This window comes from Schistocerca americana, chromosome 1, assembly GCF_021461395.2.
Source record: "Schistocerca americana isolate TAMUIC-IGC-003095 chromosome 1, iqSchAmer2.1, whole genome shotgun sequence".
In the NCBI taxonomy this organism is placed as follows: Eukaryota; Metazoa; Arthropoda; class Insecta; order Orthoptera; family Acrididae; genus Schistocerca; species Schistocerca americana.
This window is the reverse complement of record NC_060119.1, coordinates 665600291-665625747: the sequence shown is the minus strand read 5'-3', so window position 1 is coordinate 665625747 and position 25457 is coordinate 665600291. Positions and strand designations below refer to the sequence as shown.

General features: G+C 45.2%; 1 protein-coding gene across 3 annotated transcripts in view; it reads right to left on the bottom strand.

The window, feature by feature from the left end:
* The window catches only part of LOC124608471 (AMP deaminase 2), a 461803-nt gene that overhangs the window by 219604 nt on the left and 216742 nt on the right, over positions 1-25457 (bottom strand). For all 3 annotated transcript variants that reach the window (XM_047139987.1, XM_047139988.1, XM_047139989.1), the window contains exon 2: positions 18939-19149. In XM_047139987.1, the coding sequence (XP_046995943.1) occupies positions 18939-19149 (211 nt within the window). The remainder of the gene's footprint in view (positions 1-18938; positions 19150-25457) is intronic.

Below are 25457 nucleotides of genomic sequence, written 5' to 3'. Positions count from 1 at the left end.
TTCAAAATGGTTCAAATGGCTCTGAGCACTATGGGACTTAACATCTGAGGTCATCAGTCCCCTAGAACTTAGAACTACTTAAACCTAACTAACCTAAGGACAGCACACAACACCCAGCCATCACGAGGCAGAGAAAATCCCTGACCCCGCCGGGAATCGAGTCCGGGAACCCGGGCGCGGGAAGCGAGAACGCTACCGCACGACCGTTTTAAAATAAAGGAAGTAATCAAAAACAAAAGGGGAAATAATGATCCAAACTTCATTTTATATTTATTTTATATTGTCTTATTAAATTCGTAACGTGTAATCAGTATGTTTCAGATTCTGTCGAAATATTATTAAATACGTTTCACATTAAATGTCATTACTCAGCATCAAGTTGCGAGTCGCGTCACTGGATTAGCGTAGTTAGTTCTATTAAAAACATTTTATTACTAGAAATATGACAAAATTACTGTAACTGCAATGTATGCACTGCCTAAAATTTCTACACAGGTGAAAGTTATTTGCATTAGCTTGACATCCCTCAGTTGAAACCACTTTTTTTCCACTTCCGAAAGGGTAATTTTGTTTTGCAATGAATTGTTTGTAAAGTTAGTAGGAATAAAAAACTTTCGCATTCTGATGCAAAAATTTGAATAACCGAAACTATATTTTTGTAACCATAACTGTCACGTTTCTAAAAATGCACATTTTTGTCGAAATTAATGTTTTAATTATAAGATTATTGAAATTATAAGTTTCCGTTTCGAGAAAATCCTTGCGGGAAATGCGAGATTATAAATATGGGGGTTGCGCAGGAATTCTGTGAGTCTATGTTTAACTTTTGGTCTGTAAAGATACTGTGCCCCTCGTCTGGAGCTGTCATTTGTCTTCTCTGTCTGTAGAATTTGTATTGTGAAGATCTGACATGATGTCTGATGACGAAAAATGGGAAGAAATATGTTTCAATAATAACTTAACAAACCCAGTCTTAGGTAACGAGCAGAAAACGGGAGAAAGATAAGTTAAACTTTTTGTTTGTAATTATTTCTACGCGCTGGTAATTACTAAGTGCAAGAATCGTGTATAGTAATACCTAAAAACACCATGGACATACGCGAAGCCGACGTATCAACCATCGAGCCATCGGTGGAAACCATTTCGTGACCTCTGTACATGTCAATGATCGAGAAGTAGTGCCAGCGGAGAACCACGGGGTTAACTGAGTACTTAGGGCCATGTGAAACGTCCAGGCGAAGCCGCGGTCTAGGTGTACACCATGGAGGTGTACGTGAAGGAACCTCAAGTATAGGTGGTAAAGGAAAGGACTTCATTTCGGAAAGAAGGGACACGAACTGCAAATTGGAAGCCCAGACCTGGACCGCTGATGCGGGAGATGAACCGGCGTGAGTGAGAAAAGGAGACGGTGATTCGGATGCACAGGAGAACTACGAACGTGTGCAACGGGACTGGCCAGCAGTTGTGCACACCTAACCTTCAGTGGAGGGACTCCGGCCTCCAGAAGGACACTCGCCACCAGACTAGTCCTAAATGCTCCTGTCCTAGGCCAATGCCACAGTGCTGCACTGGGTCGAATAAACACAACGCTGAGCGCGCCGCTGAACCATAAACCAGACTCCCATATTCAAGGCGGGATTGGACAAGGGCTCTGTAGAGCTGCAGCAGCGTGTTGCTCAGGCAGCGGAGGGCACTGAGGTGCTGCCTGCACTTCCGCTTAAGCTGACGAAGGTGAGGAAGCCAAGTCAATCAGGTGTTGAAAACGAGTCCTAAGAATCGATGTCTCCACTACAGTGAGTGGATCGTCATTAAGGTAAGGTTCTGGTTCCGGATGAACGGTACGACGCCGACAGAGTGCATAACACACGACTTTGCGGTCGAAAACTGGAAACCGTGGGCTAGAGCCCATGACTACACCTTGTGGATGGCGCCCTGTAGGCGCCGTTCAGCAACACCAGTACTGGTGGAGCAGTACGAAATGCAGAAGTCGTCTGCATACAGAGAAGGTGAGATGGACGGCCCTACAGTTGCTGCTAGACTATTAATGGCCACTAAAAATAGAAAGACACTCTTTACAGAGCCCTGCGGGACCCCATTCTTCTGGATATGGGGGGGAACTATGGGAGGCACTAACTTGGACACGGAAAGTACGAAGTGACAGGGAATTTTGGATAAAAATCGGGAGCGGGCCTCTGAGACCCCATTCCTATAATGTGGCAAGGCCATGTCGCCAGGTGGTGTCATACGCTTTTAGTAAATCAAAAAAGACGGCAACCAGGTGTTGGCGTCTGAAAAAGGCTGTTCGGATGGCAGATTCGACGGGCACAAGGTTATCAGTGGTAGAGCGACCTTGGCGGAAGCCACCCTGACATGGAACCAGTAACCATAAGATCCAGGACCCAACTCAACTGCCGACAAACCATACGTGCCAGCAGCTTACAAAGAACTTTGGTGAGGCTGATGGGCCGATAGCTATACACATCAAGCGGGTTTTTGCCGGGTTTGAGCACCGGAATGATGGTGCTCTTCCGCCATTGCGACGGAAAGACGCCATCGCACCAGACCCGGCTGAAGATGACGAGATGATGTCGCTTGTAGTCAGATGAGAGATGTTTAATCATCTGACTGTGGTTCCGATCTGGCCCAGGAGCTGTGTCGGAGCAATGTGCAAGGGCACTGAGGAGCTCCCACTCTAAATGGGGTGTTATAGGATTCACTGTGGCGTGTAGTGAACGAGAGGACTTTCCCTTCCAGCCGTCGTTTGAGAGTGCGAAAGGTTGGGGGATAATTCTCCGACGCAGAGGCTACAGCAAAGTGCTTGGCAATCGCGTTTGCGTCGGTAGATAACACGCCATTTATGTTAACACCGGGAACACCTCTAGGGGTCTGGTACCCGAAAACACGTTTGATCCTTACCCAGACTTGGGAAGCTGACGTGTGGCACCCAGTGTCGAGACGTATCTCTTCCAACACTTCTGCTTCCGTCGTTTGATAAGTTGGCGAATGCGGGCACGGAGCCGTTCAAAGGCTATGAGGTGCTCCAGGGAAAGGTGCTGCTTATGTCGCTGTAGAGCTCGCCGACGCTCCTTAATTGCTTCAGCGGCTTCAGGCGACCCCCAAGGGATTGCCTTTCGCCGAGGGCATCCTGAAGAGCGAGAGATCGTGTTTTCTGCCACAGAAACGATTGTTGTAGTCACCTGCTCAACCGTCACATCGATGTTCTCGTGTGGGGGAGATTCAGCAGTGACAACAGAAGTGAAAGTACCCCAGTCCGCCTTGTTTAAAGCCCATCTGGGCAGGCGTCCGTGGGCCTGACGCCGGTGCAGTGACAGGAAAATGGGGAAGTGGTCACTATCACACAGATCGTCATGTGCTCTCCAGTGGGTAGGTGAGAGAAGTTCTGGGCTGCAGATTGATAAATCAATGGCCGAGTAACTACCATGAGCCACAGTGAAATGTGTGGCGGCCCCAGTGTTTAAGAGGCGGAGGTGGAACTGAGACAATAAAGTTTCGACATCTCTGCCTCGGCCAGTAAGCACAGTGCCACCTTACAAGAGGTTATGGTTATTAAAATCTCCCAGAAGTAGTAAAGGTTTATGGAGTTGATCAATCAGTGCAGTTAATACATTCAGGGATACTGCAACATCTGGAAGAAGATATACATTGCAGACAGTTATTCCCTGCGTCGTCCTTATTCTGACAGCCACAGCTTTAAGAGGAGTTTGAAGGGGCACAGGTTTACAGACCGAGTATAGGACATAAATGCAAACTCCACCTGACAGCCGATTATAGTCGCAACGGTTCCTGCAGTATCCCTTATAGCCCCGAGGGCACCGGTCCGCATTGCTGGTAATCAGGTTTCTTGGAGGGCAACGCAGAAAGCAGGTGTAAAGCGTAACAGTTGCCGTAGCTCAGCCAGGAGGTGGAAAAAACCGCCGCAATTCCACTGGAGTATGACGTCAACGTGAGAGTGGGAAGGCATGGAACATTCAAAGAGGCAGTTTATCCCACAGAGTCACCTGCTGCCACCTACTTTTTGCCTAAATAGTCTATATTCATTGTGTCTGAGGGTCCAGCAAGATCTAGGTCCTCGACGGAGGCCAAAATCTCCACCTGATCCATAGACGCAGAGCTTGTAGCCGTGCCACCGCAATTCCCTTGGTTTTGGGGACCTTCTTTTTGGATTTCTCTCGCTGTTTCTTGGGTTTCCCTGGATCAGAGGACTTTACTGATTCAGTCCCCGGAGCTGAGGAAGAGCGTGAAGCCCTACGACCAGCTGCTTTGGAGCTCTTCAGCCACTGGCGGGTGTTATCTTTCCCACTAGCAGCAACCTGGGCGGGGAGTGACCCAAGGAACCCCTTCCTGGCGAGAGGAGCCAAAGACGACTTACACTTCTCCGGCTCAGAAGTGGGGACTGATATCCCCGATGGTTGGGGTGGTGTTGCTCTGAAGTAGGTGGTGCAGGAGCAACAGGAGGGAAGTGCCCCAACCATCAAGGGAGCAGGTGTAGTCTTCCGGCTCTGAGAAGTGACTGGGGTTGGCGGAGCTGATGGGGTTAGAACTGTTGCAGTGGCGGCGTAAGACGATGTCATATGTACAGGATCTAGGCGTTCAAATTTCCTCTTAGCCTCGGTGTAGGTCAGTTGGTCCAGAGTCTTGTACTCCATGATTTTCCTTCCTTTCTGCAGAATTCTGCAGTCAGGCGAGCAAGGCGAATGGTGCTCTCCGCAATTGACACAGATGGGAGGCGGGACACATGGAGTATTGGGATGTGTGCGTCTGCAATCTCTACATGTGACACTGGAAGTACAGCGGGAAGACATATGGCCAAACTTCCAGCATTTAAAGCACCGCATTGGGGAAGGGATATAGGGTTTTACATCACAATAGTAGACCATCATCTTGATTGTCTCGGGTAATGTATCACCCTCGAAGGCCAAGATGAAGGCAACGGTGGCAACCTGACAACCCCCCAGAGTCCGGTGGACACGCTGAACGAAATGTACACCTCGTCACTCTAAATTAGCGCGCAGCTCATCGGCAGAATGAAAAAGAAGGTCCCTGTGAAATATGATACCCTGAACCATATTTAAGCTCTTATGGGGCGTGATGGTTACAGAAACATCCCCCAGCTTGTCACAAGCGAGTGACGCCCATGACTGGGCAGAGGATGCTGTTCTGATCAGGACTGACCCCAAACTCATTTTGGACAAGGCCTCCACCTCCCCAAACCCGTCCTCTAAATGCTCAACAAAAAACTGAGACTTCCTCATCATGTAAGATTCCCCATCAGCTCTCTAACATAGAAGGTACCGGGCTGAATAAGAGCCACTGCCATCGTTAGTCTGATGTTCCTCCCATGGTGTAGCCAGGGAGGGGAACGATTTGGGGTTGTACTTCTGTGCATTGAATTGAGCCCGTCAACGCTTAGAGACTGCTGGTGTTTGACCACAAGCGTGTCATCTTCCCTGATGCCATCCACTCTGACCATGGGCCCTCTCCTCGGGCGCCACCCAGCCGCAGCAAAGACCACTTAGCAGGATGGCCATTGCAGGGAGTCCCTATGCCCCAGGGTGACGGGTATCTACTCCTCGGCATACGTGGGGAGTTAATGTCGCAGGCATCAGTAGAGCAATCCCTGTGTAGTCAGGGGGCTACAACCAACAGGGTACATTGCGGCCCCACCACAACAGACTGGCTACCGTGCTGGATATCAGGTGCAACAAAGCAAACAAGTCCATTATCATCGTCAGCGTAGAAAACGATACTGCACAGTTGATGGAAAAATACGCACCCAGGAGGGTGACCTTGCCCAACAGTTGGAAAACGAGCAGAAGTGCAGATCCACGTCGACGAAGGATGTGATAGGTCTCAGCACATGATGGACACGATGCACCATGTAAGGTGCCCTTCCCCAACTGGCTCGCTCTTCGGGAAAATTTTGAAAAATGGAGGTCAAACCCTACAGGGGACCATCACATAAAGGCCGAAGCGTGTGAGACTCATTTTAGTCGCCTCTTATGTCAAGCAGGAATACCTCGGACCTATTTTAAACCCCCGACCCGTAGGAGGTCTTTTGCAATTGTGGACGGCTATAGAGGCACTGTAGCTCAGTTTTTCTATAGGGGACTTCGAACGACTTGTTGATCCCATACAGTTGGTTGGGTTTTATTTGGGGGAGGCGACCAGACAGCGAGGTCATGGGTCTAATCTGATTAGGGAAGAATGGGGAAGGGAGACGGCCATGCCCTTTCCAAAGAACCATCCCGGCATTTGCCTGGAGCGATTTAGGGAAATCACGGAAAACCTAAATCAGGATGGCCGGACGCGAGTCCAGTGTGCTAGTCCACACAGTTGATGCAGAGCGCCGGGCAAAAGGAGGTCCAATTCGACATTGAGAGGTATTCCATGACTTTTGTCAACTCGGTGTAATTATTTAGTTGTTCCGGAAACGAGCTCTGAAAACCCTATCAGGAAAAATTTTAAAAACGCAAACTTAAAAAAAAAAAAAAAAAAAAAATTTACAAGATTTCATTCACAACGTTGTTGTGTCACATGTCACAGTTACACAACGGCACATTCTAGTGCACACGCTATCTGGAAAACTACACAAATGCTATAATTAGTATGGTCAGGATGTCCATACTCACTCTCCCACATGGCATGTGATTCAACGAGTCTTCCTCTTGCTGTACGACACATTAAACAGAAAATCAGCTTAAGTGATTTATGTGATTGCTTTCTATAGCTTTTATAAATTGTAAAAATGTTTCATTTATTTTTTAATGTGCAAACAGTTTCGGACAAACGTCATTATACAGGACGTTTGAAAACTGAAATAAAAAAACAAGCCATAGTTAATAACGGAAGATACATACTTATGTCAAAAATGTAATATTTACTTAAAACGTAGGGTAGGGATGCTGCATCGAAGTTGACAGTGATTTGGAAAGACTTAGCTCTAACAAGACGCAATGAACTGAGTGTGTTGAAATATCTGGTTCAAAATGGTTCAAATGGATCTGAGAACTCTGGGACTTAACTGCTGAGGTCATCAGTCCCCTAGAACTCAGAACTACTTAAACCTAACTAACCTAAGGACATCACACACATCCATGCCCGAAGCAGGATTCGAACCTGCGACTGTAGCGGTAAATCTCTGGTGTTTCCAGTTTTCCTATACGGGACTGAAACACGGACAATAACTGAAGGGGACAGTAAAAGAATTGATGCTCTTGAGACGTGATCGTATAGGATGTTGCTGAGAATATCACGGGGGGGGGGGGGGGGGGTCAAACGAACCAGCATATCAATTCTTCAATAACTCAGGGTGAAGAAGAGATTGTCCAATATTTTCTCCCAGTAAATCCTGCAGTTCTTTGCTCATATAGTTGGACGACAGGATGATAAATTGGAAAAGAACATCACCCAAAGCAAAGTAGAAGAGAATAGATTGCAGGGACGATCGCCGAGATGACCAATGATCAGATAAAGGAGAAGGCAATCCAAAACATGGGGGCAGATACTCCTACATGCAGAAGACCGAGGAAAGTGGAGACACATTGTTAAGAGGATCCTGTGATGTGTCGCCAACTTTCAACTACGAAATAATGTTTGGTAATGCAGAAGCAGGTGCATTTTGTGTGTCACTCGGAGGTTGTCTGTGATACACACTCCGTGCATCTACCTCTGCATGACTAAACATTAATTATAAATATAGTATTTTAGACTTTTTTCATGTATGTATGTATGTATGTATGTGTTAATAAAAATATGGAAGTATTGCTTGTGTCTTTACTACAATTGTCAAACATTTTTTCACTTGAAATTTTATTGTATGTATGATCGTATGCAACAGATGCCGTATAACGTTCTTTGAGCGAAACCGGTCGCAGACGTGCTCATGGCGATTCGGCTGCCCCTACTTATGGCTTTATGCAACCCACAATGCCTTCAAATACCACCAGCTAGATTTTCATACTCTCCCTCGCTATGCGCGAATTATTGGTCCTACAGAACAAATGAGAAGGACCTTTTTATAGGAAATTTAATGTAGTTAAATTTTGTACCAGGATACGTTCTCGCTAGAGACCGTAGTCTGCGAATTATTCAAGAAAATGTGCAAAAGTGACCTCCAAACGCGTTTTTCTTTAAAGAAACTCTCAAACCGTGGCCTCCAGCGAAAAAGAATCCCAGTACAAAATTTAACTAAATCAAATTTCCTGCAAAGAAAGCAGCCCTCTTCATTTTTTCTGTGGGACTAATAGCGCGCGCACGCCAACACACACACACACACACACACACACACACACACACACACACACAGGGTGGAGGGGGAGAGGGGGATGGGGATGGGGAGAGGGAGAGGGGGGGGAGGGAGAGGGGGGGGGAGGGAGGGAGAGAGAGAGAGAGAGAGAGAGAGAGAGAGATGAATGAATAATGAATGAATGAAAATCTTGAGGGTGTTCCAGCTTACATAAAACTCATAATTAGGAGCAGCTGAATCACCCTGTGTGTTATAATTTAAAGCTCTCCCCACCGCATTTTTCCGTCTGTATGTGCAGACTAACTTCAAACACTGTTGCAGGGATTTTGATATGGTTTTCGTTATTAGAGACAATTGTAAGTAAGGTTTTTGTTTAAAATCTATAGCCGCTGGTGTACTTAGTGCTATCCCTGCGAACCCTTGTAAGTTGCTGGTTAAAAAATAAATCAAACAGCAGCTTACAGTGTTAGATGTCATGACTACAATTTAAATATATTTGTGGTACAAAAATAACACCAATCTAGATGGTATGTTCAATGCCCTTAATAGTATTTCACAGTGGTTAACCTAATACACTCAACACTTTTCCCAACTAGAGGAAACAAGGAAAAATATTCAACTTACTTCATTCATATCGATCAAACTAATTTCCTCATTTCGCCTTGGTAGAACCAACAGTATTTTAGGTAGTTAATCGACACGGCGGTACACTGCTTAGAGCTCTGTACAGGATGACTTACTTTTGGGAATGTTTGTGAAGAAAATACTTATCCCATAGGGGAATAACATAGTAGTACCCCATTTCATATTCGTTGCGCACCGTCTACACCGAGATTCCCAGTAAGCCAAAATTTAATCAGGCAACTTGCAGCGCGAAAAGAAGTTGCCAGTCCTAACCGTAGAGTAGCTGAATGAATTAATTCAAGTAAAGAAGACGATACAAAGTACCGTGTTTGAACTCTAGCATGTGATCTGCTAGTCAGCAAGTGTCACGAGTTCAAACACTCGCTTACTACGTAGTCCTCCTGCAATATACAAGTAGAAAGCCGGAATAGCGCGTAACCGCCGCTATCGCCTCCGAGAACAGAGAAGGCGTTCACAGAGCCCACGACGCGCGCGTTGTCCGCTGAGCACGGCCGCGCCTGCGCACTGGACCGCCTGTTTATTCAGCGAGCTGTCCTCGTTACAGCGGCGACTGCGTTGCGGTGGTAAACAAACAACAGCACGTGGAATGCGGCTGGGACCGCAGCGGCAGGCGCGCCCACCCGACACTGGCCAGCTCGTGTAATAAGCGCCGTCACCGCACGCCCAGAATAGCTCTGCTGGAAGTGCGTAAACAGACGCAGCTACGCAGTTTGTGTTAACACTCCCACTAATTTCAGCACGAATAACGGTGCGGCTCTTTTCCGTAGATGACAAGATTTTAAACATTTCAATAACATAAATTGTTCAAAAAATGTTCAGATATGTGTGAAATCTTATAGGAATTAACTGCTAAGGTCATCTGTCCCTAAGCTTACACACTACTTAACCGAAATTATCCTAAGGACAAACACACACACCCATGCCGGAGGGAGGACTCGAACCTCCGCCGGAATCAGCCGCACAGACCAACAGAAATTGTCTGACCGTTTTCCAGCCAGGTGCGAAATAGATTATTTCAAAAGTGCTTCCTCATTTTGGAAGGTTACAGAAACGTAAACACACTTTTGTGGTGTTACGCGTAAATAAAAAGAACCACTGGTCCATGTAACTGACAGCTCTAACTGACGTCCGAAGGCTGTTTCTTGTCAAATACGGGTCAATACATTGAGCACCACTTCTGGAGCCGCCTCCAAAGCTGCACGTGAATTTTATAGCTACGGACACTGTAATTCTGTGTCTTCGTCCGCCTGCGAACAATCCATTTTCTTACTACGTCCTCCTCCTGTGAAGGCACAGAAAAATGATGACAAAGGATGAAAAGTTGTAGTAAGCGGGTGTACTGTTAATGTCCGATGCATCTCTCATGAAGAGTTCATCTTGTTCGATCAACTCTCACAACGAATCCGCTACATGCGCAGCTTTCTAAACAACAAGTCGTTCTTCACATAAACGAGAGAGGCAACTGTCTTCATAGGAGGGTGGAAAATCCGGAGCATCTTCGAGGAAAGAGCACCTACGGTAAGACAAAAATGCAATTGACTTTATAGTATCATCCTCGTCTTCCTGACCGTGTCCCAGTGTCCTTGATTTTACGTGCAACGCCTTGCGAATCTCTTACCGGAAATAATCCATTAGCTTCCGAGTTCATCCCGCAACAAGTCCTTGAGACAGGGCACACTGTGCCTCAGATAAAGATACCGATTATGCCGCCGAGCAACGATGACATTGTACGAATTTATATGACACTGAATTATTTCTTACCGCTGTTTCGCCTTTGACTCCCCACTCACGACATCAATAGCGTTTTCTAGGTCCCTACTTCTGTTGCCCCTACAACACTACCGCCACTTTACGTATGTTAAATTCTAACGACACGTAAAATGTACATGAGGGTCTTTCAATGGATCATGACGTATTACGGTCAACAGCTTACTACTAGCTTGTAGCCTGTAATACAAGAATGTGTACTGTACAAACGCGGTTTTCAAACAACCCTACACATGTTTATATTGTGATATGAAAACGAGGAACAAAGTGTATGCAAATTGTCATTTAGAGAAAAAATTACTTATTAATACCAATCACAGCTTGTATATATAAAGATGATATTAGACGCGTCAGTCTTAGGGGCAATCAACACACACCTTTTTTTATGTTCGCCGCATACAGGATTGTTACAAGTTGCACAGTAAACTGCTGGCATGCATTTCTTGGAGTGGTGGTAGTAAGAGCAATCTTTCCTCGCTCATGTTGCGGAAGAAGTCCTTGCTGTTCTTCCACATTCATTTTTAGCTCCTTGCTCAGATCTGACAGACTGCCGAGTGCACCAACCTCATTTAAAATTAACCGCGGTAATGTCGGCATATTACCCTGCTAACGCAAAATTCTGATGCACCGACCTCTATCAAAGTTAAATGAGAGAATTGACCGCGGTTAAATTTTACTGTGGCTCTTGCCTGGTCTTCTAGAAATGACCAGGATTTTATAAGCGTACAGTAGTAAGATAGGAGCGCGTTTCGTTGTACTTAGACAGGCTCAAGGCTTCGTATACCGTACGCTATACGTGAGATGAACCCAGAAAGCTGATTAATTTTGAGTCACACTTAGCAGGCGTACAATAGAATTGTGCCTCCACATGTGTCAACACTCCCAGTTTTTCTCTAACAAGGGAACCACACAACAATCGCATTTTTAATTTTTTTAATTTATTGTACATGAAGTTCAAAACTCAAATTACCTCTCCTCCCAAAGCAGTTCGATTCAACTCTCAAACGTTCTCGAGAAAATCGCTTTTAATACGCTAAAATAACGTTGCATTTTTCAGACAAGTAGTGTGGCTATGCGGTAGCATGCATGTGTTTGGGTGGAAAGGGGGGGGGGGCTACATGGGTTCAGTCCTACGTGGCTGTAGCTGCGTTCGGTCTTGTTGTGTTGTGATCTTCAGTCCTGAGACTGGTTTGATGCAGCTCTCCATGCTACTCTATCCTGTGCAAGCTTCTTCATCTCCCAAGTACCTACTGCAGCCTACATCCTTCTGAATCTGCTTAGTGTATTCATCTCTTGGTCTCCCTCTACGATTTTTACCCTTCACGCTGCCCTCCAATACTAAATTGGTGATCCCTCGATGTCTCAGAACATGTCCTACCAACAAGATCCCTTCTTCTAGTCAAGTTGTGCCACAAGCTCCTCTTCTCCCCAATCTTATTCAATACCTCCTCATTAGTTATGTGATCTACCCATCTAATCTTCAGCATTCTTCTGTAGCACCACATTTCGAAAGCTTCTATTTTCTTCTTGTCCAAACTACTTATCGTCCATGTTTCACTTCCATACATGGCTACACTCCATACAAATACTTTCAGAAACGACTTCCTGACATTTAAATCTATACTCGATGTTAACAAATTTCTCTTCTCCAGAAACGCTTTCCTTGCCATTGCCAGTCTACATTTTATATCCTCTCTACTTCGACCATCATCAGTTATTCTGCTCCCCAAATAGCAAAACTCCTTTACTTTAAACGTCTCATTTCCTAATCTAATTCCCTCAGCATCACCCGACTTAATTCGACTACATTCCATTATCCTCGTTTTGCTTTTGTTGATGTTCATCTTATACCCTCCTTTCAAGACACTGTCCATTCCGTTCAACTGCTCTTCCAAGTCCTTTGCTGTCTCTGACAGAATTACAATGTCATCGGCGAACCTCAAAGTTTTTATTTCTTCTCCATGGATTTTAATACCTACTCCGAACTTTTCTTTTGTTGCCTTTACTGCTTGCTCAATATACAGATTGAATAATATCGGGGATTGACTACAACCCTGTCTCACTCCCTTCCCAACCACTGCTTCCCTTTCATACCCCTCGACTCTTATAACTGCCATCTGATTTCTGTACAAATTGTAAATAGCCTTTCCCTCCCTGTATTTTACCCCTGCCAGCTTCAGAATTTGAAAGAGAGTATTCCAGTCAACATTGTCAAAAGCTTTCTCTAAATCTACAAATGCTAGAAACGTAGGTTTGCCTTTTCTTAATCTTTCTTCTAAGATAAGTCGTAGGGTCAGTATTGCCTCACGTGTTCCACATTTCCACGGAATCCAAACGGATCTTCCCCGAGGTCGGCTTCTATCAGTTTTTTAATTCGTCTGTAAAGAATTCGCGTTAGTATTTTGAAACTGTGACATATTAAACTGATAGTTCGGTAATTTTCACATCTGTCAACACCTGCTTTCTTTGGGATTGGAATTATTATATTCTTCTTGAAGTCTCAGGGTATTTCGCCTGTCTCGTACATCATGCTCACAAGATGGTAGAGTTTTGTCAGGACTGGCTCTCCCAAGGCTATCAGTAGTTCTAATGTAATGTTGTCTACCCCTGGGGCCTTGTTTCGACTCAGGTCTTTCAGTGCTCTGTCAAACTCTTCACGCAGTATCATATCTCCCATTTCATCTTCATCTACATCCCCTTCCATTTCCATAATATTGTCCTCGAGTACACCGCCCTTGTATAGGCCCTCTATATACTCCTTCCACCTTTCTGGTTTCCCTTCTTTGTTTAGAACTGGGTTTCCATCTGAGCTCTTGATATTCATACAAGTGGTTCTCTTTTCTCCGAAGGTCTCTTTAATTTTCCTGTAGGCAGTATCTATCTTACTCCTAGTGAGATAAGCCTCTGCATCCTTACATTTGCCCTCTAGCCATCCCTGCTTAGCCATTTTGCACTTCCTGTTGATCTCATTTTTGAGACGTTTGTATTCCTTTTTTCCTGCTTCATTTACTGCATTTTTATATTTTCTCCTTTCATCAATTAAATTCAATATTTCTTCTGTTACCCAAGTGTTTCTACTAGCCCTCGTCTTTTTACCTATTTGATCCTCTGCTGCCTTCGCTATTTCATTCCTCAAAGCTACCCATTCTTCTTCTACTGTATTTCTTTCCCCCATTCCTGTCAATTGTTTCCTTATGCTCTCCCTGAAACTCTGTACAACCTCTGGTTCTTTCAGTTTGTCCAGGTCCCATCTCCTTAATTTCCCACCTTTTTGCAGTTTCTTCAGTTTTAGTCTACAGTTCATAACCAATAGATTGTGGTCAGAGTCCACATCTGCCTCTGGAAATGTCTTACAATTGAAAACCTGCGTTCGGTCTTACGTAGATTCAAATTTTTAAACAAAGCTGCTTATTGTATGAAAATTTAAGTGAAATTTAAAATGCAAAAAGACAGGAAAAATTTTATTTGTAGTTTTTTAAATTACATAATCTTGATTAACAATCTTCTATAAAAGACCGGTAACCAAGAATGTTTGTTTTCAGTTAAAACCAGATTTTTGTGAACAGTATATAGTTAGACACAGCAATACGAGCATTTTTCATAAAACACAAAGATGAATACTCGTACATGTCCAAGAATTGATGTTTTCTGAAGCCAAAGCGGATGCACAGTGTTCTTCCTTGATAAGCGCGTGATTTGTGTCCTGACATTGGCAGATAAGAGAACAGCATACCATACGTAGTCATGGGACTTATGAACGCCTTCAGCTTTCGGCGAACGATGACCACTGTGCCGCTTATCATCACAGCAAAAATTAACAAAAAAGTTGAAGAAGAATCGTCAAAATGACAGCGTCCTACTTCACACATGGTGCGTTTTCTGCCCAAATATGAGTGTGATACAAGTAGTGTACCATCACTACAAGGCTGTGAAGAAGTTCATGTTTAACGAAAGTTTCATTTCAGAATACTTAAGTGGTCCACCCTCCTGTTTACGTAGGGGTAGAGAAAATCTCATATTCTGTAGAGTAATAGATGCTTGTAGACTTAGGAACTTCAGAATAGGAGCTATTCACACAGTAATTATGGCGGTCGCTATATTTATATTTACATGCAGTATCAAAATGGAGAACATGTAGTTCATCTTGGGAAAAAAAAGGGCCAAGAGGAACGAATGCTTCGAATAATCTAACGATCATCGACAACTGACAAAATTTCGTCTGTAAAAGTCTTTGAAAGCTTTACATGACGATATACTATCTACAGGTATTCTTATTTGCTCCTCCTACGCACTGCGTTGCTGGGATAAGGCAGACCGGCGTAGAAAATCGCACTCCGTTCGGTGGTGTGACGGATCTAACATCCAAAGGCCTGGGGTTCGATTCCCCGTCATTTCTAACCTTTTTATCTGTCATCGATTCTTTCACACTTGATAATGTTTAATGTGAAAAATTCCGAACTGCACCATGGTTCGGTATCCAGGTTAGACTGGAGGTCCCCCTGTAACTGGTTCGTAATGTCACTTCAAATGTCGAAGTAAGGAAAATGCCAAACACCTTCAGAAACGAGATTCCTTCGGGTTGTTGATTGCTTTATCAAACACATAATCGGAAAAAGATGCTCCCTAACAACAATTTTCTTTTAGAATGAGGTTTACAGTGCTTGCAGATACATTGTAATCTACATAGCCATATTACAATTTCGATTTGGGACAGGAGCTCTAATTTTATCGTGCATTCCGTAATTCGTAACTTTCTGTTGGAGCTGGAGAAGATAATACGCCCACAACGGCAGTTCTCCTTCAAGTTGTAAGAAATTCCAAGTTCTGTGAACGTCTAAGATACCAGTGGCTGAGCAATAGTTGCAGAATGCATTAAATAGCGGTCTTTGCCACCTAAAGTAATTCAGGGACATTTTGGCAAATCTAAAACAACTGGCCAGGACGGGAACTTTAAATTCCTTTGTCTTAAAATTTGACACACCTAACTAGGTTTCAAACCACAGAAGTCAGCTTAAATGGGTTCCCAAAGTACTGTTTATATCTGATACAACATAAAGAATTCGAGGTAACATACTTTACTATTTAGAGCATACGTACAACGATGAACATTTGTGAGAAGTCCGAACTGCTAGTGGGACCGGTGAGCTACAAAACGAGTAAATCGTACGCGCCTCTCGGGCCTAGACACAGTTCCAATTGGTAGCGCTGCCGTGCAGCTGCGGAAGGAGGACACAGTCGAGAGCTCGACTTAAGCCTGCAGAGTGTCGAGGCAAACAAGCGACATCTTAAAGCAGTGAGTCGATCCGTTAGCAGTGCGACATTGGTAGCACAATAGCACGAATGGCAGTTCGAAACATTCAACGAAGAACTTCAGAGTCGATAAACCAGTAAAAGCTGACATTGAAGAATACAGACATTTGAACATCGCTCATTGCTTCCACTATTTGCCCAATATTCGGGATTCCTCGTCCAATTACCCGTCGCTGAAGATACAAATCATTACAAACTTGGACAGAATTTTTCACTCTCGGCGGTGTATGTGCTGTACTAAAGAAATGTGACAGGTTAAAACTGGCTGTCGGGTCGTTACTAGAACAAGGATATCGAAGTTTTGTAAAGAATACTCTTAACAAATGAGCCTGCAAACATCGAGAATTACATTCTATCGGTAATAATTGCTGCAACGACAACATCAGCCTGATGATTTATGTCTTTTATAGTTATTTGACATCACACTTTCAGTGTACAACAATCTATGCACTAAAGCACGTTTTCATCTTCAAGCACACAATACAGTAGACTACGGCACTTAACCTGCACTTCGGTTCAAGACAAAATAGGCAGGCCACGTTTGTAATAGATGCCTAGTGCCTCCGCATTCTCGGTGGAGTTCAGAACAGCGCCCTGTCATCGGGGTAATGCCGCTTGTGTACACTGGCATTATCGCTTTGCGATAAGAAGGCTTGTCAGCAAGGGAGGTTGCCTGCTGAATTGTCGTACACTACGGCGGCGTCATTTGAACACTCATGAAGGCTTGAAAGAGGAAGACGTGTCTGCCGGAGAGCTACAATATGGCTCTGCTTGACTGCAGGACTATTTTTGATTGCATCGTCGTCACAATCACCATCGCCACCTGTTCGGCCTATTAACAAAACACCTTCATTTAGAAAAATATATAATTGACACTGCCTGTACCGAAACTGTGGTGATTGGATCATACTGGCTAACTACCGCGAACCATTATCGTTGTCAATTGTTCAAAAACAGTCTTAATCGCATTTATTGTCATCATACCGCCAACCGGTTTCAACCCGACGTAGGGGTGATCTTCTGGGCGCTTACACCATTGGTCGACTGCTGGTGGTGTCACTCCTGTCTACATAAAGGCAGGAAACTATCATAGTTTATAATAATAATAAATCCGATTGATTAATCATACGAATCGCTGATTCACCTACACAACCATGTTGTCCAAAAATCATTATTGTTGTGCCCTGCAGCATTAAACATCATAAGGAATTGTATTTGTATCTAAGCACAGAAACAAATTCTAATAATATTTCATATACAGAAGCTCATCTTTATTAGACAAGTGGAAGATACGCATAAAATCATCAACATTGCGTTTCCAGAATGAGATTTTCACTCTGCAGCGGAGTGTGCGCTGATATGAAACTTCCTGGCAGAACTGTGTGCCGGACCGAGACTCGAACTCAGGACCTTTGCCCTTCGCGGGCAAGTGCTCTACCAACTGATCTTCCCAAGCACGACGCACGACTCACGACCCGGCCTCACAGCTATAATTCCGCCAGTACCTCGTCTCCTACCTTCCAAATATTGCAGAAGCTCTCCTGCGAACCTAGCAAAACCATCACTCCTGGAAGAAAGGATATTGCGGCGACATGGCTTAGCCACAGCCTGGGGGATGTTTCCAGAATGAGATTTTCACTCTGCAGCGGAGTGTGCGCTGATATGAAACTTCCTGGCAGATTAAATCTGCGTGCCGGACTGAGATTCAAACTCGGGACCTTTGCCTTTCGCGGGCGAGTTGGTAAAGCACTTGCCCGCTATAGGCAAAGGTCCCGAGTTCGAGTCTCGGTCCGGCACACAGTTTTAATCTGCCAGGAAGTTTCAACATTACGTTTGTCTGCATAATTGGCGAACTTTATAAAATTTGTAAACTTTACAATAAACAGATTCATTTTTAAAAATCACAATACAATATTATATATGGCGGTAGTATCTGTTCCCGAAAGCACAGTTACCGTTGATGACCATGCAGTTTTGCTAGAAAGAAATGATAATTAAATGGACACCCTCGCTGCAAACAGGCGTTGATATACTTCATTGGGGACATGTTGAAAATGTAAGCAGGAGATCCCGGTCGGAGCACACATTTTCAACATGTCCCCAATGAAGTATATAAACGCCTGTTTGCAGCTAGGGTGTCCATTTAACTATCATTTCTTTCTAGCAAAGCTGCATGGTCATCAACGGTAACGGTTCTTTCGGGAACAGATACTACCGTCATATATAGTTAAAAATGGCTTCCCGGCCATAGACCTTCTTCTGTGAACGCACACGCTATGCCCGAACTCGTACGGGACTTGGTAAATTAATCTGCCACGAGTAATGAGTATGATAGGCAAACATCTATTAGGTGCATTACGAATGTAGTGGTGTGGACATGTTGGGAATGTGGGTCTCACGGGGAGCACACAAGGCATAAGTCCCTGCAGGCGCACTATCCTCTGTGGATAGAGCGTCGGCCATACAACAAACCGTGGCTCAAAATGAATGTTTTAGCTGCCTACATGAGAAAGAGTTTATTTCTATTTATGAACTGCGATGTTTGTCATGTAATACGTATTCTTCGTCACATGTCACTTTTTGTGGATGAACGTAACGTTAGTGTTCCTGAGGGAGAGGGTTTCATGTGACGGTCATTATGTGTTGTTCAGGGTTTTCTTTCGGGGAAACTATTCGTAGATCATCTTGACATTGTCAAGATCTTCGGTAACTTTAGTGACAACACACGAGTGTTCCTCAAAGTTTATATTCGAAGGACTACGAGTTTCGCAGGAGTCAGGCTCTTTCCTTTAATTTTCACTGAACGGTTCATTCATTTATTGTATCAATTTCCTGTGGTTTAGTACGTGCTGTCTGCAACAGCACCTCACAAACTGAGTCCTCGGTAGCGTAAGTTATGCGAGAAAATCGATTTTGCGGCACTTGCGGAATTGAAGTATATTCGACTGACCTGCTGGTGATCTGGCGCTGCATGGCCAGCTTCTTCTCGAGCTGCTCGATGGGGAACTGCGGCACCTCGTAGGGCGCCGAGATCTCGTTGGGCAGCTCCATGCTGGAGGCGGTGTTGGGCGCCGTGCCGTCCGCCGGGGCCGGGATGTCCAGCACCAGCGCCGGCCGCGAGAACTGCGGCGGACCCGCGTACGTCGTCGGGCTCTCGCTACCTGCAACAACGCGCGCCGCGCCACCTCAGTAACCTTTCAGAAAACGCCGAGGCGAATAAGAAAGTTTGGAGATAACAGAACGCGTACCAGTGAACTCTGACACCTTAACCCCGTGCCTCGATCTACTCCATTGCGTGAACTTTTACACACGAGTGAGTCGTGATATGTCCTGAAGGCTTTAACAGCTGATACGTCACTGACAGTTATAACAAACTGTGCCGTTAACGACGCGTTTTCGACAAATCCTCAATGTCCTGGTGTTCTGAAACAGCCTATATACATAGGGTGTAAGTTATAACATAAAACCCACCAAATAACGGGCTTCATCTGGCTACGGTGAAATCCAGTATGGCGTCTCCCAAGTTCTGCTTGTGACGTAAAAATTTGCATCTCAGTGCCTACATGCCCGTCCACGAAGAAGAGGTGTAGCTTGTCTATTTCACTCTTTCAGATACGGAATGTCGTGCAACGTAAAATTCCACGTTGTGACGTTATAAAACTATCAGCTTCTCGTCCATAAACACTTCGGCGTTTGGGACAGCTTAAGGTAGCTGAAAGACGCTGTACTCAGCACCACACACCGATGCCAGTGACATGTCGAGCGGCAGGTAAACGTCTCGATAAACATTATTACGTTATTCTATTCTAGCATATTGTCATAGGCTTACCTCACTAGAAACAGACGTATCTTCCTCCAGAACGATTTAGCCGATCGAAGAATGCCTTTCGCTTTTCTTTCGGAGGCCATAATAATGAAACAAGGGCAGTGCAATTTAGTCAAAGTAGGCGATGCTGAGCTAATTAGATTAGGGAACGAGATACCGAAAGTAGGGCAGCAAAATAAGTAGTAGTGAGCGATGTACAGATGAAGATGTAGACTGGTAACAGCAAGAGAACCATTTCTCAAAAGCAGAAATCGGTTAACACCGAAAAACAGAAATCCATTAACACTGAATATAAATTTAAGTGTTCTTTCCTGAAGGTACTTGTGTGGAGTGTACCTTTTTGCGGAAGTGAATAGTTCTCCGACAGGAAGAGAACATAAGCTTTTGACATGTGGCGCTACCTGAAAATGCTGATGACTACGAGAGGTCGGTTTCATTACTGATAAGGAGGTACTCAATCGAATTGGAAGACAAAGAAATTTATCACTTGTCGCGCCACAAAGAAGGACGCGGTTGATACGACACACCCTAAGATATTACGGAATCGTAAATTTGGGAATGCAGAAGAGTCTGAGGGTAAAAATTGTACAGGGAGGCCACGGCTTGACTACAGTAGCAGGTTCGAATGGATGTAGGTTGCAGCGCAGCAGTCAAGCAGAAATGAAGAAATTTGCTACAAGATGGACAAGCGCAGAGAGCTGCATTAAACCAGTCGTCGGACTGAAGACTACAACATTCAGTAATGAAATACTGTTGAAAGTATGCCGGCACTAAAGTAAGAATATAAAAGTAAACAAAGAACATGGCTATCCCAGCCTAGAACTTAGAACTACTTATACCTAACTAACCTAAGGACATCACACACATTCATGCCCGAGGCAGGATTCGAACCTGCGACCGTAGCGGTCGCGCGGTTCCAGACTGTAGCGCCTAGAACCGCTTGGCCACTCCGGCCGGCACGAAATGTCATGCGAAGCTTATCTAACGTAAGCCGATCTCTGTGATTATGATAACCGAATATGTGACGCTGAACCGCGTCTTGTGCGGAAGTATCCAGCATGGTTTAGTTAGTGCTGTGCATGAAACGCGTATATTTCACCAGCATCGTAATATATTTTGTGTGTGTGTGTGTGTGTGTGTGTGTGTGTGTGTGTGTGTGTGTGGTTATCACACACGATGAAATAAAAGTGAAACACATGGAAAAAGAATGCCGAACAAGTCATTCGAAGTGAACTGACCAGTTGTGGCAGTATGGCAACGGCGAACGGTTCGGGCCTGACGTTGAGCGTTTTTATTGGAGGAAACTAGCTGCAACGCGTGAAGTCTCAACTGTTAATTAATTTTAATGGTGGTTCAAATGGCTCTGAGCACTATGGGACTCAACTGCTGAGGTCATTAGTCCCCTAGAACTTAGAACTAGTTAAACCTAACTAACCTAAGGACATCACAAACATCCATGCCCGAGGCAGGATTCGAACCTGCGACCGTAGCGGTCTTGCGGTTCCAGACTGCAGCGCCTTTAACCGCACGGCCACTTCGGCCGGCTAATTAATTTTAATCAGACTATAGTTACCGCCTTGTTTAGCACGCACTCGTGTCCAACATAGCTAAATCGGGAATGTGCATTAGCGCTCTTAGCTAGCCAGCAAGTCCCACTATTTGGCTGTAGAATCATCAGAGACCCTGCTGTACTTATTCCACACATTAGATAGCGCCAATGCGTCGGTTTTAACAATAGCTCTTCCGTACAAAGCCCAAAGGACTTACCGGAGTAGTATCACCGGTTCACGTCAGATCACGGAAGTTAAGCGCTTTGTATGTCCATCTTTTCAGAGATGGTTGCGGGACTCGGTTGTTAGAGTGATCGCTATAGCAAGTAGAAATCTACTAATACCAATATTTCTGACCCCTGTTTTGACCAGAGAAGAGGTGGAATCTCCCTACACGTCGGTCAGGGGCCTGAAGACGGCGTAGTAAATCACCAAAACTGGTAGCCAAATAAAATAAGTTTGGCAACTAGACGGCTGAAAGGTGCTTCATTTGACATCCTGAAGTTAAGTGCTTAGGGCTTGGGTAGCACTTTGCTCACAGTCCAGGTCTGCCGAGCGCTGTTGGCAAGTGGGGTGCACTCATCCCCTGTGAGGCCAATTGAGGATATACTTGACTGAGAAGTAGCGGCTGGGCATGGATGTGTGTGATGTTCTTAGTGTGGTGTCACCGCCAGACACCACACTTGCTAGGTGGTAGCCTTTAAATCGGCCGCGGTCCGTTAGTATACGTCGGACCCGCGTGTCGCCACTATCAGTGATTGCAGACCGAGCGCCGCCACACGGCAGGTCTAGAGAGACTTCCTAGCACTCGCCCCAGTTGTACAGCCGACTTTGCTAGCGATTGTTCACTGACAAATTACGCTCTCATTTGCCGAGACGATAGTTAGCATAGCCTTCAGCTACGTCATTTGCTACGACCTAGCAAGGTGCCATTATCTTTTGCTATTTATCTTGTGATGCATGTACCGTCAGACCGCTGTTTACCAATTATGGATTAAAGTTAAGTATTCCAGAAGCTACGTACTTTTTTTACTAGACTCAACTCCTTTAACTGTTCCAGACCTCACGCCAGCCTGCGTGAGCTTAAACGCGTGCCTTTCGGCTACCTCATAGTGGCTTGGCTGTCTTGCCAAGTCACAACACTTAGGTTAGTTAGGTTTAAGTAGTTTTAAGTTCTAGGGGACTGATGACCTCAGAAGTTGAGTCCCATGGTGCTCAGAGCCATTTGAACCAGCCAACTAGCTCCAGTCACGAAAACTGACAATGCCCGGGAAAGCGATGTGCTGACCCATCCATATCCGCATCCAACGACGCCTCTGGGCTGAAGATGACACGGCGGTCGGTCGGTACCGTTTGGCCTTCAAGGCCTGTTCGGGCCGAGTTTCTTCTGTAATAAGTCTTACAGCGGCAAAGTGTACATTGTTTTGTTCGTAAGAAGAGGCTGTTGTTCTCGACACACACTATGAAGATTATCTATAACTATAAAATGAGATAATCTGATTCCTAGATTTCTTACTTCGGATGAACGACTAATTCAAAACAATACAAAAATACTTTTTTTTAATAGGCTTTGGGAAATTTTCATAGTCCACACGAGAAAGAAAAAGAAGTTTTTATCTTTCGAATATTTTTTGGACATATTAGTTCAGCTCGCTCTGGAACAACACACACACACACACACACACACACACACACACACACACACACACACACACACACACACACACACACACACAGAGAGAGAGAGAGAGAGAGAGAGAGAGAGAGAGAGAGAGAGAGAGAGAGAGAGAACTCAAGATAAGTGGGGAATCCCTGTCCAGCCATGCTGATTTATGTTTACTTAAATCATGACCATGTGATGACGAAAGCCGTGCAGTTCTTTCTTTCAAGAAGGCTGCGACCTTTTTCCAACTCTATCATCTTCCATTTGAGCTGCAGTTCTGTCCCTAGCGAAACTGTAACATACGAGAATGCCTATGTCGGAGAACGGCATCGACATGGGTATCTTCATTTGATAGCTGTAAGAAAAAATATACGTCCATGGAACATCAAACAAGTCTGTTTTAGTAGAGACGGCCAGCGCGCAGCTGAAGTTTTTGCCAATTGCATGCCCAGGTGACAGTGTTCACGGTGCGACCGCCTGACTAAAATGTGGAACACCCAGAAGACTTGGTGCGACGCTGAAGTAACTTCGTACACGCACTCACTCATTATTCGGGGGTATGTAGATAATTACTGCTTTAGTTCTCTGTAACAGACACAACGACTCTCAGAGTGCATTAGTGTTCTTCGTGTTTATTATTGTTACTAAGCCTTGTAGGGTACATAAGGAACATAAACAGCGTCAGATGTTGAGTGAACACTATGAAGGACACGGACGTAACTCTGTCTCACACGCGTACATGTTATCAGCACCTAACAGTTTGAATGAGGCATCCTTATACCTTTCCATTTGGTCATCTGGTACAACTGTGCAAAATTCAGACTCGTAGGGCATTCGGATGTTTCAGTAGCCCGATATTAGACTGCATGGGAACATGAGAGAAGGCTTACTCGTTGTCGAGGTTGCGGTCGACCACATCTGACCAGCACAACGGAGGGTCGCCGTATTGTGCGCCAAGCACACCATAATCCCTTCATATATTTGCACCTGCCATGGATTCCCTGCAGCACTCTGCCGACTGGTGCGAAACTAGCTGCATCTGGGCTGGGGAGTTACCGGACCGTTTAACACAAACGTCTGCGTTCGGAGCGGCGCCGTGGGCAAGTATGGACTGCTGATGAATGGCGTCGCATTGTGTGCGGATGAAACGCGGTTCTGTTCTGCCCCGGATGACCATCGCAACGAGTATGGAGGCGACCTATGGAGAGGGGCCAACTTTTAATTGTTGTTCCTAGTTCCAAGGTGTGGGGAGCCATCGGGTATGACTCCAGGTCACGGCTGGTAGTGACTGACGGAACTCAGATGGCACAACGTTACGTCACGGACATCCTGTGTCTTCATTTGTTTCCTCTCACGCGACTGCATCGTTGTGCTGCTTTTCAATAGGACAGTGCTCGTCCACTCATAGCTCGGGTCCCTATGAACTGTCTGCGCGATACTGACGTACTTCCGTGGCTAGCAATATAACCAGATCTGCCCCCGACAGAAAATATGTGGGCTCCGCTCTGGCGTCAACTCCGTCCCATGGCTAGTATCTAGAATACCAAGCACCACTAACTGTGGGCCAGCCTGCCCCAGGCGAGGATACAACGTCTTTATGGTGCTATGATGCTCTTTCTACCACAAAAATCGCTTACAACCAGGCCAGAGGCGAAGCAACGTCATAATGATTTGCGGGCTCATACTGCCAAATTCTTTGTTAATTTGAGTCGATTTTGTAATCACCAAAAGAACATCACATAACTTCGCAACTCAAAGGTTCATTTTGTTTCTTCCTCCCCTTCTGTAGTTCCACTTTTTTTTGTCAGGAAGCTTACCGTGAAACACACACGCCTACACCTGTCCGTCCTCTTCCTAACTTTCATCTCTGAATTCTCGAGAGCGGCGCCACGATGGAAAAAGGAAGGAAGATACGTATTTCACGTTTCGTCAAGGACGACCCGCCTGGATAGAGGTGCGTGTTAAAGCGTCGCTTCCGGATGGGGAGGTGCACCAGCAGCGGATCGAATCCGCCCGGCGGATTACCGACGAGGGTCGGTGCGCCGGACAACCTGGATGTCGTTTTTAGACTGTTTCCCACATTCCCAAGCTGGTACCTACGTCCCACCTCCGTTAAACGATTCGTAAACATCTAGAAAACTTTCGCTCACTTTCACACGAATAACACTATACACAGACACTTAGGATACAAATGTTCCATCTCTGGGGGTGGGGGGGGGGGGGGGGGCGGGGAACGAGATGGCGACAGGAAGGGCATTCGGTCATCCCTTCAATTAACCATGCCACATCAGTTTATAACCATGTCGACCATGCGCCAATGCGGGAGAAGTTTCGTCGACAACGACGTCGTTAGACATGGAAGTAAAGATCGGGGCGGGAAAGGAAATCGGCCGTGGCCTTTTCGGAAGTCATGCAGGAAGGGCGAGAAGA